The 13,489-nt window shown below is 49.0% G+C and overlaps 1 protein-coding gene across 4 annotated transcripts; it reads right to left on the minus strand.

The window, feature by feature from the left end:
* Nucleotides 1-991: 991 nt before the first annotated feature.
* On the minus strand, nt 992-9,219 carry SNX20 (sorting nexin 20). 4 transcript variants are annotated; one of them, XM_036881038.2, is made up of 4 exons: nt 9,071-9,219; nt 5,863-5,965; nt 4,343-4,494; nt 992-3,056 (listed from the first exon to the last, which is right to left on the minus strand). In XM_036881038.2, exons 2-4 carry the CDS (start codon nt 5,954-5,956, stop codon nt 2,388-2,390), a joined length of 915 nt encoding a protein of 304 aa, XP_036736933.2. In that variant the 5' UTR covers nt 5,957-5,965; nt 9,071-9,219; the 3' UTR covers nt 992-2,387. The 4 variants fall into 4 exon arrangements, with proteins under 4 accessions (XP_036736933.2, XP_036736935.2, XP_036736936.1 ...); XM_036881040.2 differs by having other exon boundaries at nt 5,863-5,968; nt 9,071-9,218; XM_036881041.2 differs by lacking the exon at nt 9,071-9,219 and having other exon boundaries at nt 4,343-4,510; nt 5,863-5,968.
* Nucleotides 9,220-13,489: the final 4,270 nt, after the last annotated feature.

The raw sequence follows: 13,489 nt of genomic DNA on the forward strand, positions 1-13,489 counted from the left end.
GGAGGGGCCAGGCAAACAGGGGAGTGGGGTACCCTCAGGGGCTGTGGTAAGCTGAGAGGAAAGCTTCCCAGAGGAAGGGGCTTGAGGAAGGGAGAGACTTGTTCCAGGAACCCAAGAAATGGGGGGTCTCTGACTTCTGCAGCAAATGGGAGGTGCCAGAGGGAGCTGGCCATTGCGAGTCATCCTAGGCCATCAGACACCCAAAGTGGATGGAGATACAATGGGCATGGCCAGAAGAAATGCCGCTGGACCCGTAGGGCAAGGTCATCAGACCTGGGAGGGTAGCATCACATGTCAGCAGGAAGGGGCAAAGTGGGGGCCCTGAAGCTGCCCTCTGTGGGCAGTTCCTTTTCTGGAAGCCAGAATAAGTCCATTCCCTGTGAACTATGTGAGGAGCTAGCCCCTCTTTAGGGGTCCTGGTGGGGAGCTCCCATTTACTCCCTCAGGTTTTTTTTTCTCTTTACATCACACACACACACACCATATATATATATATATATATGATTTTGAAATGCTCATTTACCCCCATATTCTAGCATCTTTGAAGTCAGTGGGATCTTACAGGCTCTACTGGGCTGGAGTGATGTTGACTTCCTTCACAGAGAACCTGCTTTTGTGGTGCCAGCTACCTGGAACACCTCCATTGGAGACCATTTACCATGAGCACTCTGTTTCCAGTATTTTGGACCACCTTTTGTGTACTCAGACCTCTCAGTTCAAATTCTAGGGGATTCCCCACCCTTCACCCAGTGCCAAATGTGACTCATGCTTTCCCTTACTATCCTTTTCAGTGTACCAGGTTTTTTCCATTGACCCTTACAGTGGGCAGCTAACTCTTGGCTCTCCCAGCTTTTGCTGAAATCTATTAAACACCCCATGTTGGGCATCTTTTCTTTCTTAGTGAATATTTGGTGCATCTTGTAGTGGATAGATAGCATTTTATCTTTGATGAAATAACTTGTAAAATCAGTATGATCTTCACCATTACAAATAGAGTCACATTGCTTTTATTTTTCCATCTAACACTTTCAATTTCCATATGCCCAGATTTTCAGGAAGTCCTGTATCTCCCACTTGAAGTTTCCTTCTCCTGGAGTAAACTGAGACACTTGAAGCTTTCCTGAAGGTTTTCTTGTCCCAAGGTGTCAGTCTGTGGCTAACCTCCAGGACAGAGCCTGATTGGGCCACTACAACTTTTGTCACATGGCATCACTGGTGAACACATTCTGGTGCAGTTTAGTGAATGCTTGTCCACTGCTTTGGTGAGCCCTTTGCTGAGCCAGATTCCCAACAGGTCATTCTGGTGTCCCACACTGTGGTTTCCAAGCTGTAGCCTTCCCAAGTTTACCGTGATAAGCTCAGCCACATGGCTGAGGTCTTCATGGACTTCTAGCCTCAAACACATATTGGGCCCAAACCACCCTGTACCATCAACTTCAGACCCAGTGCTGACCCCAGATCATTGGTCCAGAATCCCCTTCACTCTTGGCCCTTGGTGTCCTTCCCTGACAGTGGACTTTTGTCTCGGGAATCCTAAGCCATCAGAGACATTCCAAGAACATTGTCCCTCAAATGGGGAGGTGTTGAGCATTTTGATCTATTTTCTACCCAGAGGCCCCACTGAGTATCTTTTCCCACCTCCCGTCAGGGTTATGTCTACAGATTCAGGGAGCTCATTCAAGGGAGAGTTGCCTTATAAATGAAAACTCACCCTAGGTAACGGTTAGATCATTCTAACCAGAGAATCACTGACAACTTCCTTTGCTAAAAATGCCTTGTATCACAGCGTTTTATGATACAACTGCATTCTAGCCCAGTATCATCCCACCCTTCAAAGGTTGACATACACCCCATCTCAGGATGAACTTGTCCTTGAGGAGCCGCAGGTGAGCTTTTGTTTTGCACAGTTGGGTCTATATGCTAAGAGGGAAGAGTTAGAATACTTAGGATAATGGGTGGGAATGTTTGCAAGCAACATGGAACAGGGAAGAGCAGAGAGAAAAGACTCATGACAACTGGAGAGAGTCCTCTGTTAGGAAATGGACTGAGTTTTGTCTGTGGTGTGTACTGCAAACCTCTTCTCCAACTACCTACAAAAACATCAGAAAGGTGGGGTTGACTCTCCCGTGTTTGGCAGCTGGGCTTGTTGTGGTTTTGAGATGAACTGGGCCTGGTATCAAAGGGACACAGGACACAAGCAGAGACTGCCAAAGACAAGTGACAGCAGCTCTGCCAACACAGGTAGGGAAAGGGAGGACCAGGGGAGGGGCTTGTCCAAGGTCACCCAGCAAATTAGAGCCTAAAGGGGTTCTTTGCATTCAAAATGAACCCAAACAGTCCCCACAGCAGTGGTGGTCCCAAATCTCTAGCTTCCCTGCCGCCGTGGCTCAGTACAGATATTCTCGGACGGTGAGTTCCTTCAGGGTGAAGTTCCTGGGGGTGGGCTTCCGGAGCTGGCTCTCCTGAAGTCTCTCCTGCAGTGACACAAAGTCCTTGCCTAGCATGTAGGCCAGGCAGATCATGGCGTCCAGCAGAGGGGCGTAGTAACGATGGCCCTCCCGGGCCTGCAGACACTGGAGGGCCCTCTCTCCGGCTGCAAAGGCCTCCACAGGGCACTCGAGGTCACGGTGACACACCAGCATGGCGCAGAGGGACGGGACCACCATCACAGGGCAGTGGGCGGTCAGCTTCTCCTGTAGGGGCACCACGTGCACCAGGATGTCCAGGGCCTTGGTGTACTGCCCTGCTCGCAGGCAGCTGAAGGCTTCCTTAAGCTCTGGTCTTGTGAGGAAATCGATGAACTCGCGGGACCTGCGGACGCAGCGGATGCTGTAGAGCAGGTGCAGGTACTCCCTGAAGGCCAGCTTGCGCTCAGAGATCATCTCCTCGGTGAAGTTCCCCATCAGGTGCTTTTTGGGAAAGACGACATCTTCAATCTCTTCCCTGAAAGCCTTCTGGAGGCTCTTCTGCAGCATCTCGAAGTCTGAATAGCGCCGCTCCAGGAGAGCTTTGTTGCTGTCAAAACTCCCTGTCTGGATGACAACGATTTGGTACATCTGTGGTGCAAAGAGAGAGCCTTTGACTACACCTTAGCAGAAGGCTTAAGCTGAGAGAGAGAGCCCCGGCAAGTAAAAATAATGATGATCATAATTTAAAGCACGCCCTGAAAATGGGTTATTGTCATATACAATTCTGTTTTAAATTGCTGCCGGCATTAGAGGAGCTATGAAAGCGAATCGTGACAAGAGTCAACCTGCTGAAAACAAGCCCAGGCACCTGGCAGAGTCTCAGGGGAAGGGAGAGCAAAGGAACGTGCCATGCAGGGGGCCTGGGGGTGCTCTTGGCTCTACGTGGTCAAAATTGGGCTTCAGCTTCCTGAAATGGGAAGCTTGGATTACTAGATCTGAGCTTTCCAAGTGTGGAACACCCGGGAGATGGCTTTAGGCGATGTTCTGGCAGTGATGTTATACTGTGAGGAAACGATTCCTCTTCTGTTCTCTTTCAGGAGAATCCTACCTAAGGCGCAAGCTGCCTGGATTATAATTCCAGCCTCACCACCGTCTAGCTGTGCGGACTTTGGTAGGTAATTAACCTCTGTGATCCTCAATTTTCTCATCATACAATCAGGGTAGTAACAGTACCTACCTCACTGGGTGAGGATTTAGTGAGGTGGCACACTGAAAGGGTGTGGCCTGCCCATGATGTGGCCAGCACTCCCTGTCCGCTGTCATTATCCTAGTTCAGTTGGGGGAGGGGTGGCGAGAAAGGTTGAATGTAACTCTTGGTCATTAACATCCTCCCAACACAGGCTAAAATTCCATTTCAACAAACAGAGCAATCCCCAAGCACGGAGATTTCCTCCAGCCATGGTGTAACCAGCTAGAATTTACAAACGGTACTCAGCTTTCCTTGTCTTTATTTTTATGATTACTTTTTCTTTATGCCATGTAATGCTGGTTTCCCTTTGAAATAAATTTCAAGTTTTTAAAAAGTGATCCAATTTCAAGAAAAAGATGAGGTAAATAACAGAATAAATGATACAGGGATATCAAACACCGTGAAGAAGGGACACAGGTGACTAATACTGGGTAACATGGGACTAATCTAGGCCAGTTCCTTCTTAGGATCAGGGGCCTTGACTCATATGCCTTCAGTCCTCATGGTACTTAGCACACCGCTGAGTGCAAAATCTTGCTGTTTGACTATTTTCTCTATAAGAACTCTGTGAGTTAAAGTGAATCAACCCATTTCATGGTTGGCAAAGCTGAGGCCCCACCAGACTTGCCCAGAGCTATGAAAGAGGTGGCGAAAGGCATGCCATCATTTCTTGATCTCTGCTCACCACAAACTTGGAGACTTTTCTCTCCTCGATACGGGCTGAAGTGATCTCAAAGAGCAGTTTGACGCGCTTCCAACAGCCCCTCTCTCTCCGCCAGTACTCCTGCAGTTCCCGTGTGGTCATGCTCGAGTGGGGGCTCGGGCTGTCCTGGGCATCTGGAGGCACAGCACCCTTAAGGACTTGCACCAAGTCAGGGCACATCGGGCGGGGGCGGGGGTTTGGGGAGGTGGCTGGTTTGTCTGGGATGGGACATCAGAATCTGGAAGAGCCATGAGTATCCCCCTCTCCCACCCCACCCTTTACAGGCCCAGTGGGACATCAGGTTGCCCTGTGCCCAACCTGGCAGAATGCATCCCACCACAGCCTAAAATGCCCCACTACCCCAGATGGGCTCTCCATTGTGAAGGGCAAGGTGTTTGTGTTGCGTCACCCACATCCAGCCTGCAGATTGGCCCTTGTGAAACCCTGTGCCCCTGACAAGCAGGCTTGCCCATTTCTGCACTCCCTCTATCACTGGCTCTGTGCTTTGCACCCAACCTCCTGAGCACACATCAGCAAATGGTGGGGGGAGCTTTGAGGATGCTGGGCTCCAGGCTCAGCCTGGCTGGCCCCTCTTGACTCTCTCATCTCCTCCCCACACTCCACGCTTTGTCTTGCACGTGCCACTCCTCTGCCTTATGTGCCCTCCTATTTCCCTGCCTGGAAACTAATAGTGTTCTTAAGCCTCACTTGGGCCATAGGCCATTCTGAGAATCTTGGGAAAGATGAGAATCCTTCCTCACCAAACGCACAGATCATTTTATTTCAAGGGATATGGGTCTGAGGAGCCTTTCTCTAATGTGTCCTTCAAGGCCCAGCTCCCTGGCACTAGAGTAAGAGCCTTCCACCTTGTCCCAGTAGCCTTTCTTGGGGCATCTCAAATTGTTTTTCACAGATCCATTTCTCTACCAAACCTGAGGGCAGCACCGTGTCTGATTGCTTCCTGTTTCAGCACCCTGCATAGCCAGGGACAGAGCAGGCCTTCAAAGGGCACTTGAGTTGAGATCTGCTCCAGGAGACAGCATGGTAGTGGACGCTGTCAGTGCCTGCCATGTCCCCTGAGCACTCACATCCCGCTGGCTTCCTACCGGAAGCACCTGTGACTCTCAGGGCGAGGGCTTTCTTGGGCTATAGCAGCATGTTCTGGAGCATCCCTTTACTGATGAAGGATAGGACTGGCAGGTAACAATCTTGGTGGGACAGCTCAGAGATATGTTCTATACATACTGCAGAAGACCCCCTTTGGGACTGAGCCCAGTTGCCCACAGAGGTAATCTGTTCATCGACACCCTATGGTGGTTCCTGCCTTTTCTTTCCCTGATTTCCCACTTCCCTGTCATACCTCCTGGACCATCTCCCAGATAAAGGTCTTGCACCAAATCCTTGTGTCAGTACCTACTTGCCCCACTCTCTTCGGGCACCATTGGAAGTATACATGTTTGTATTTCAAATGTTTTCAAACCTCTCTTTCTGACCAAGCCCACCTAAGTGCCCTTCAGGTCCTCGATGTGGGTGTTCTGGGCCAGTGGCTACGGGTCCTGCCCATCCAGGGCTCCCAAGGTGCTCAGGACTTGCCATGTTCCAAGGCTGCTGGGGGGACAAGAGAAAATGGTGAGTGCCCATCACACTGAGATTCCTGGTGGGACCTGCAGTGCCTGGGATCCGTGTTATAGTCCATGCTGCCAAGCCCTCCACCAGCTGTCAGCTCAGCTGCCAGATGCCAAACCGGGGTCCACCCCTTTGCTGGATTGATCACTCCAAGGCCGAACAAATCCTCTTATTGTTATGACCCTCATATTATCAAGTTGCTCTGAATCTTAAATGAAGTTAATTTCAAGCAAAGGTAATGGCTTTAGTGATTATGGGAGAAAGATGCTGGCTTGTCCAGAAAAATATCCCAACACTCCATATTATATCACATGTGTAAATGAAATCTGTATCCAAAGTGGAGATACTAGTATGTAACCTTCCCTCTATCTTTAAAGAAACACTTGCTGAGGACTTGTGGAGCCCACTTCATACACACCCAGGTTCTTCACATCCACTATTTTACTTAACACCCACAAGAATCTATCATGATTCCTGATGACAGATGAGGAAACTGCCGTTCAGGCCAAGGTTACGTGGCTGGTGAATGCCCAACAAGCAGAGCCGAATACTTGCGAGGGGCCAGGCTGTGTACTCGCACATGACACCCACTTCTCTCACTTGATCTGACTCCATGTGTGGTAGGGGTTTTTATCTCCATTTTATGATAAAGAAACTGAGACTTAGAGCCGTCCACAGTCAAGGCCAGTAAGCGATGGGCAGGACATGGATGCGGGCTGGTCCTCTCTGCCCTCCTCAGGGACAAGCAGGGCAGGCAGGCTGCGGGAGTCCTGAGGTCCTTTGCAGTAGCTCTGTGGCCTGGATCAGTGAACAAGAGGGCCTGGTGCCTGACAAGTGACTAAGCTTCTCAGTTTATCCTCAGTTTGCTATATAATGGGCATAAGGCCCCACCTGCATGAGGCTGGTGTGAGACTATGTGAAGCATCAGCTCAGGGCCCCTCACCTACCTGGTATACATAGTGGTCCCTATTAGTTTCTGATACAGGCAGATGCTTTGAGAAATATTTAAGAAATAAATGACTATAAATTAAGGCAGTGTTGGAATAGAATTAAAAATGTCTGAGACAAATTAGAAAAAGGGACAATTAAAATATTAGCTCAGAGAGAGCTGGGGTACCACCTAGGCACAGAAACTCTAAATAAGAAGGGTACAAGTGACCTCACCTCCTCTTTACAGACTCTAAGGGAGCTGCAGGTGGACATGGGGAAGAGCCGGGACTTGAACTCTGGTCTGTCGATTCCAGGCCCTGTGTCTGTACCCCATGCTGACTATGGCCTAGAGAGAGGTAGGCCACTGCTGCTCCAACAGCCCCAGCTATGTCCCTGGCTGTGTTCATACTCCAGGGCTGAGGGCCTGGGGAGAGGAGAGGTCAGTGGGAGCCCATGATTCTCCAGGTAGCTCTGTGCTGTTAATCCAATTGGTGTCCCTCAGGGACCTCCACTCAACCTTGCCTTATACAGATGGGAAACTGAAGCATGGGGCAAATGCATGGCTGGCTCGGGACTGCACATTTTTGAGCACACTATAACTTGTATACTTCATTTATCTCTTCTCTCACAGAGGCAGTCCTTCCATCCTGAGCAACTGTGGGTCTGTAGGCAAGTTATTTAATATCTCCAGGCCTCAGTTTCCTCACCAGAAAACTATAGCCACAAGCCCTGTCCTGCTGACAAAATGATGGATGACTAGGGACAGGATCTCTATATTCTGGTAGGTGTTCAGGCAGGACAGTAGGTGGTCCACATATTCTCTTATCTAATCAACTCTTAGCCAGGGTTCTTGGGGGCCCAGTGTTTCCTGTGGACACTCCTATATACCTGCCTCAGTTAGCTCATCTGTAAAACTGGTGATGGTGACAGGCATTGGCCTCAATGGTCCCAGCCCTCCCAGCTTTGTGTCCTGATCAGGCAGGTGGTGCTAGGTCAGAAGCAGGGCACTGTTTGCGCCGAGACTCTGGGAGAATCCAGGAATGATGGTCCTGGCTGGACGTATGAATAAAGACTTGGGAAAGCTGAGCATGAACCCAGGGTTTAGAATAAAAATCGAATTCAGCAGCTAAAGCCAGCTCCTTTATGTTTTCTCTTATGGGATGGGCTGGGAGGAGGGGGAAGGAGGAAATTATGTATTGGTACATCCATGGAGTTTTGGGCAGCTTCCCATCTCTCTCTAGGCCTCCATTGCCTCATGTGTGAAATGGGGGAAGCATCCTGTCTCTCCAAAAGCTCTTTGGGGACAGCCCCACATGAGGTTCTATGGGTCCTTCTCTCCTGTCTCCATATCAAACATAGCCAAGGTTTCTAGACTTTACCAGAAAATCCTGCAGGTGTTAGCGCTGCTGGCTTGCAGGCCTGTACTCGGCCCAGGGGACAGAGGTAGGCCCAGCCCTCTGCCCTCCAGCTCTGTTGGAGCCATTCCAACCCTTCCCTCTGGGCGCCCTGACCCACTACACCCAACTCTGAAGGCTATCCTTCTGATGGGGTGCACAGGGTGGCCTTCAGAGACCATGCTACCTTTCTAAGGGGACTGCAGAGGTCTTTCCATTGGGGATGAGGCTCCAGCCAAGTAGAGTAAAGCAGCTGGTCTGACCTGGGAGACAGCAGATCCTGGACACTGGATGGCACGCCCCAAGCATGAATGTGCCTTAGAATCTCCAGGGGGCAAGGAGGGTATTAAGGGTTTGTAAACAGCAGATTTCCTGGCTTCCAATAGCAGAGAGTCCAATCTAGTAGGTCTGAGGGGTGGGCACTGTATTCTGTATTTTGCACAAGTCCACCAGAGCTCTACTGATACAGGGGTTCTCTGGATCCAGGTTTTGAGAAACACAGGTGTGGCAAATTATTCCTCAGGCTCAGGAGAGGTTGTAGAAGCATCCGGAACTTCAAAAGGAATTGAGGTGATGGAGGGTCAGGGAGCTGCTTCCTGCTCTGCCCCACTGAGCTAAGGAGAGCCCTCCCCCCACAGGCTGTCATCAACCCTTCTCCTCCCTGCCCTGCCCCCAACAGGTACTGTGGGACAGTCACAGGAGGAAGGGGCTCCGGTCACAGGTGGGCAGAAGCCCTGTGAGCTTGGGATCAAACACTGACCTGAGGCCTCTGGTCCTGTGCGAGTTCAGGGGTCCGGAGGGGTGTCACATGGCCGCCTTCAGCTCTCTGTTCCAAGTTCAGTGAGCAGTCGAGCGGCAGCTGCTATGCTAAGTTCCTTGTTTGAAAACAGGAAATAGTCTGTGTGACCTGCTCCTGGTTGCCCCAGCCCATTGGCTGGTGAAAGATGGCATATGAACTCAACTGACAAGACAGCCTGAGGTTGCCACAGGGCCTGGTGGGGCGGGGCAGGGCTGGAGCAGGACCAGCCCTGAGGTTATCTGGCTGTTCCGTAGTTGTTCTGTCCCCGAGTCCTGGATCATCTCTGGCATCTTGGGCAGCAGATCACAGCACTCGATCACATTCACTATCCTACCCTATGATCTAGGCATGATGGAAGCCATCCTGTGCCATTAATATATGGGGAAACTGAGGCTTGGAGTACCGAGTTGGTGGGATGCAGAGCCAGTGCCTTATGTGGAAAGGGGGTGGGGTAAGCTCACAGTCCCACCTGGTGCCTTTCCCTGGACAAAGCTGCATCCAACACTCCCAACAAAAGCACCAGGGAAGCCAAACCTCTAGGCTGTGATGGGATTCTTGGCCACCAGTATTTGTGGTCTTGAGGGCAGGAACCTGGGACAGGACAGAAACATAGAACCTTGCTAGCCCCCCAAGTAGTCCACATGGTGTGTCCCTTCCCAGCTATGATTCCCTCCCTCCCCTTTAGAGGATTCTGATGAGGGTCACTTCCTTGCTTTCATTGTAAATTTACCACCTATGAATAGACCCCAAAACAATAGAGCTTCACTTTAACTCATTTTTGAATTTTATGTAAGTTGAGCCATACATGCAGTTTGTGTGTTTTGGTGTCTTGCTTCTTTCATTCAACCTTTATGTGTAAGATTCACCCTTTTTTTTTTTTTTGCATATTTGGAGTTTTTTCATTTTTATTATTGTGGGTTGCTACATTATTTAAGTATATCATTATTTCTCTTTTTCTTTTTTTGTCTGTTGATGTATATTTGTGATGTTTCTAGTTTGGACCATTGTGATCAAGGCTGATGGGAAAATTCTTGTGTTCGTCCAAGCAACATGTTTATCTGAAGTGAAATTGCTGTCTGTGCCTATGCATAGCTTTAATTGTGCTGGATTATGCCAAGCCATTTTCCTGAGCGGCTGCATCATTCTGCCCTCCCATGAACAACGTTTGGGAGTTGTAGGTGCTCCACATTCTCCCCTACCCTTGGTATGTGTGGTCAGCGTTTTTTATGTTAACCGTCCTAGTGGGTGTGCAGTGGAAGCTCATCATGGTTTTCATTTGCATTTCCCTAAGGACTATTGATGAACATCTTCCATGGCTTATTTGCTATCCTTATATCATCTTGGTGAAGTGTCTGTTCAAGTCCCTCATTCATTTGTTGACTGGATTATTTTCATAACGGTTTGTAGTGTTGTTTATGTAGTCATTTGGGTCTATACACATTTCAACATTCTGTCCCATCTTGGGGTTCGCGTTTGTTCTCTCTTCATGGGGTCCTTTGATGGATAGAAGTTGCCAACTTTAAGTCTGGGGAGAGGAAATCATGGGACAAAATACCTCTAAAAACTGAAATCAGTCAAAGGGAGAAATAAAGTTTAAAACCCATTTATTGCTTACAAACTGCAGTCCGGGGCCTTCTCTCTTTCCTGCTCCAGCAGAAGCAAAACTGGCCCTCCCCCTCACCTCTCAGGTACAGATAAGCCCTCTTTGCCCAGGTGATTTCCCATTGATATGGAGATGAACTTCTCCCCACTTCTGAGGAATGATGCAAATGCACTAAAGCCATACTTCTTTCCACCTCTGAACGCCTATTGATATGCAGATATACTAAAGCCAGGCGAGATATTCTGGAAATATTACAATTTTACCCACACCAACTTTATTTAACTGTGCAATCTTTTCTTTCATAGCCAGTGTCATACCTTAAGACCATGCAGAGGTTTCCTTTATTGATCTTTATTCTACAACTTCACAGGCCATTTGAGGCTTAAGATGGCTTGAAATGTCAAAGCACTTAGAACAATGCTGGTCCGTGGTCAGCACTGCACTGCATGGTAAGTGCCAGCAATTCTCAAATGCTTTCTAGTTTGCCTTTCTCACTTGGGGTTTAGTAATGCACTTAGAGTAGATTTTTGTGTATGGTGTGAGGTAGGAAGGTCCCATGTTTGTTTACCTACTGACCTTTTTTTACTGAAATGGCCATCCAATCCTGCTGCTTCGCAGTGCCATTGCTATTGTGAGAGATAGTCCACATAGGTCAGGGTCTCTGTAGCTCAAGGGGACTATACCATGAATAGTGTGCCTCTGGAATACACCATGAATAACCAGTGAGCCCTTTGAGTGCAGGGGCCACATCTTATTCATCTGCACCTCACACTGTTCTGCAAAGGGCCTGCCATGGTGGGAGATGCTGGCTCTGTATAGAGCAAGGCTGGGCCTTCCTCTGCCTTCCCTTCCCTGGGTCCCATCCTGCAGTTTTCCAGTTCTCTCCCCTACTCTGCCTGAGTCTGGAGTCTGTGAGAAGCCAGCTAGACTCAGCCCTTCTATGCTGCCCTGTGATCGGCTCACCCTGCAGCCAGCAACCATGGGGGAGGGTGTGTAGGAGCTACTGCTTCCTCTTTGGGGGCAGGGGATGCTCTTTGGAAACCCCCAGCCATGCAGGGGTGTCTGGTCTGCATAGAAAGGACCTAGCTGGCCACTAGGAGTTGGCTTTTCTGTGCAGCACAGAGCTCTACATGGCCCAGGAGAACAGGCGAGGACAGGACAGGCCCCTCTGCCATGGGGGAAGGGCACAGGCATGAGCATCCCCCCATGTGGTGCTGAGGCTAGACGGTGAGGTGCCCAGGGGCCCTGGAGAGTCAGGAAGGGAAATACTGATTTCTCAGAGTCTAGGTGCCTCTTCTAGAATGCAAACAGCTGGGCCTTTCAGCGACTTCCACACTCAGAGTAAATGCAGTCTCCCGAGGCTTCTGTGACCTGCTGCCCACTCCCTTCCTGCAAATGAGTTTCACACCACTCCCAGCCCCACTCACTACACACCAACACCCCAGGATGCTTCCTGCCCTTCAGCTGTGCCTCAGGGCCTTTGTTCTTGCAGCTCCTTCAGCCAGCAGCGCCCTTCTCTTGGCTGCTTCCCGCACCAGCGCTTCCTCAGCCTCAGCTCAGTAGCTTCCCCACCGACCATACCCCCAAGGAGCCCCCCAAGATCACTGCTTTGCTTGTTTGTTCACTTGCATATTGCCAGTCTTACCTGCCACAATGGCGGGGGGTTCGTGTCAGTATTCTGTCCCCAGTGCTCACCGCGGCACCTGCCAATGTAGTGGGTGCTCAAATATTGTTGGCTGAGTGAATGATGGGCGAATGCACGGAGGTGGTGATCAGGGCTGTGATCTAGCTCAGCCCTGACTCACTGCGTGACCTGGGCAGGCTGCCACCCCTCCCTGAATCTCAGCTTCCTTAATTGCAACATGAGATTAAACGAAGGATCTTTCCATCGCTATTGGGTGAGTAACTGACTACTGTAAACTACCACTTACCACCATTCTGGGCGTCTGAAAGCTTGGGCCTCCCACACCAACACACCTCCTTTAATGAATTCAACAAGAATTGATTGCTCACAGATGTGCCTCCACAAGTCTGGCAAAGAAAACCCAAACTGATGAGGTATTTGCTTGTAGGTGGTACAAAATCCAGTCATGTCAGTCTTATTTTTCCACAGCTGGATGTAGACTCATAAGCCTTTGAAAACTCCCAAAGTTTTTTCTACCATATGATCCAGAGATTTTACTTTTGGATGTTTACTCCAGGAAAATGAAAACTAATTCAAAAAGATTTCCACATTGATATGTTCACTGCAACATTATTTACAATAGCTGAGAGATAGAAGTAACCTAAATATCCAATAATGGATGAATGGATAAGAAAAATATGCTGTATATTCAATGGAGTATTATATAGCCATAAAAAGAACGAAATCTTGCCATTTGTGACAATATGGATGGACCTTGACAGCATTATGCTATGTGAAACAAGTCAGAGAAAGACAGATACCATAAGATGTCACTTACATGTAGAATCTGAAACAAACCAAGCTCAGAGAAACAGAGAACAGATTGGTAGTTACCAGAGGCAGGAGATGGAGAGTGGGCAAAAAGGAGGTCAACAGGTACAAGTGTCCAGTTATAAAATAAATAAGCCATGATGATGTAATGGACAGTATAGCAACTACAGTTAGCAATATACTATGCTGCATATTTGAAAGTCACTAAGAGAGTAGATTTTAAAAGTCCTCATTACAAGAAAAAATTGTGTGACTATGTATGGTGACTGATGTTAACTAGAATTATTGTGGTGATCATTTCATAAAATATACAACTACTGAA

This window comes from Manis pentadactyla, chromosome 15 (genome assembly GCF_030020395.1).
Source record: "Manis pentadactyla isolate mManPen7 chromosome 15, mManPen7.hap1, whole genome shotgun sequence".
Classification (NCBI taxonomy): Eukaryota; Metazoa; Chordata; class Mammalia; order Pholidota; family Manidae; genus Manis; species Manis pentadactyla.

What these genes read in the sequence shown, in the direction of transcription:
- SNX20 (XM_036881038.2), bottom strand. Translation starts at nt 5,956, where the DNA reads ATGGCAAGTCCTGAGCACCTTGGGAGCCCTGGATGGGCAGGACCCGTA. An exon ending in AGGACCTGAAGGGCACTTAG is followed by an intron (nt 4,495 to 5,862) that starts GTGGGCTTGGTC and finishes CTGTGCCTCCAG; the next exon opens with ATGCCCAGGACAGCCCGAGC. An exon ending in GAAAAGTCTCCAAGTTTGTG is followed by an intron (nt 3,057 to 4,342) that starts GTGAGCAGAGAT and finishes TTTGCACCACAG; the next exon opens with ATGTACCAAATCGTTGTCAT.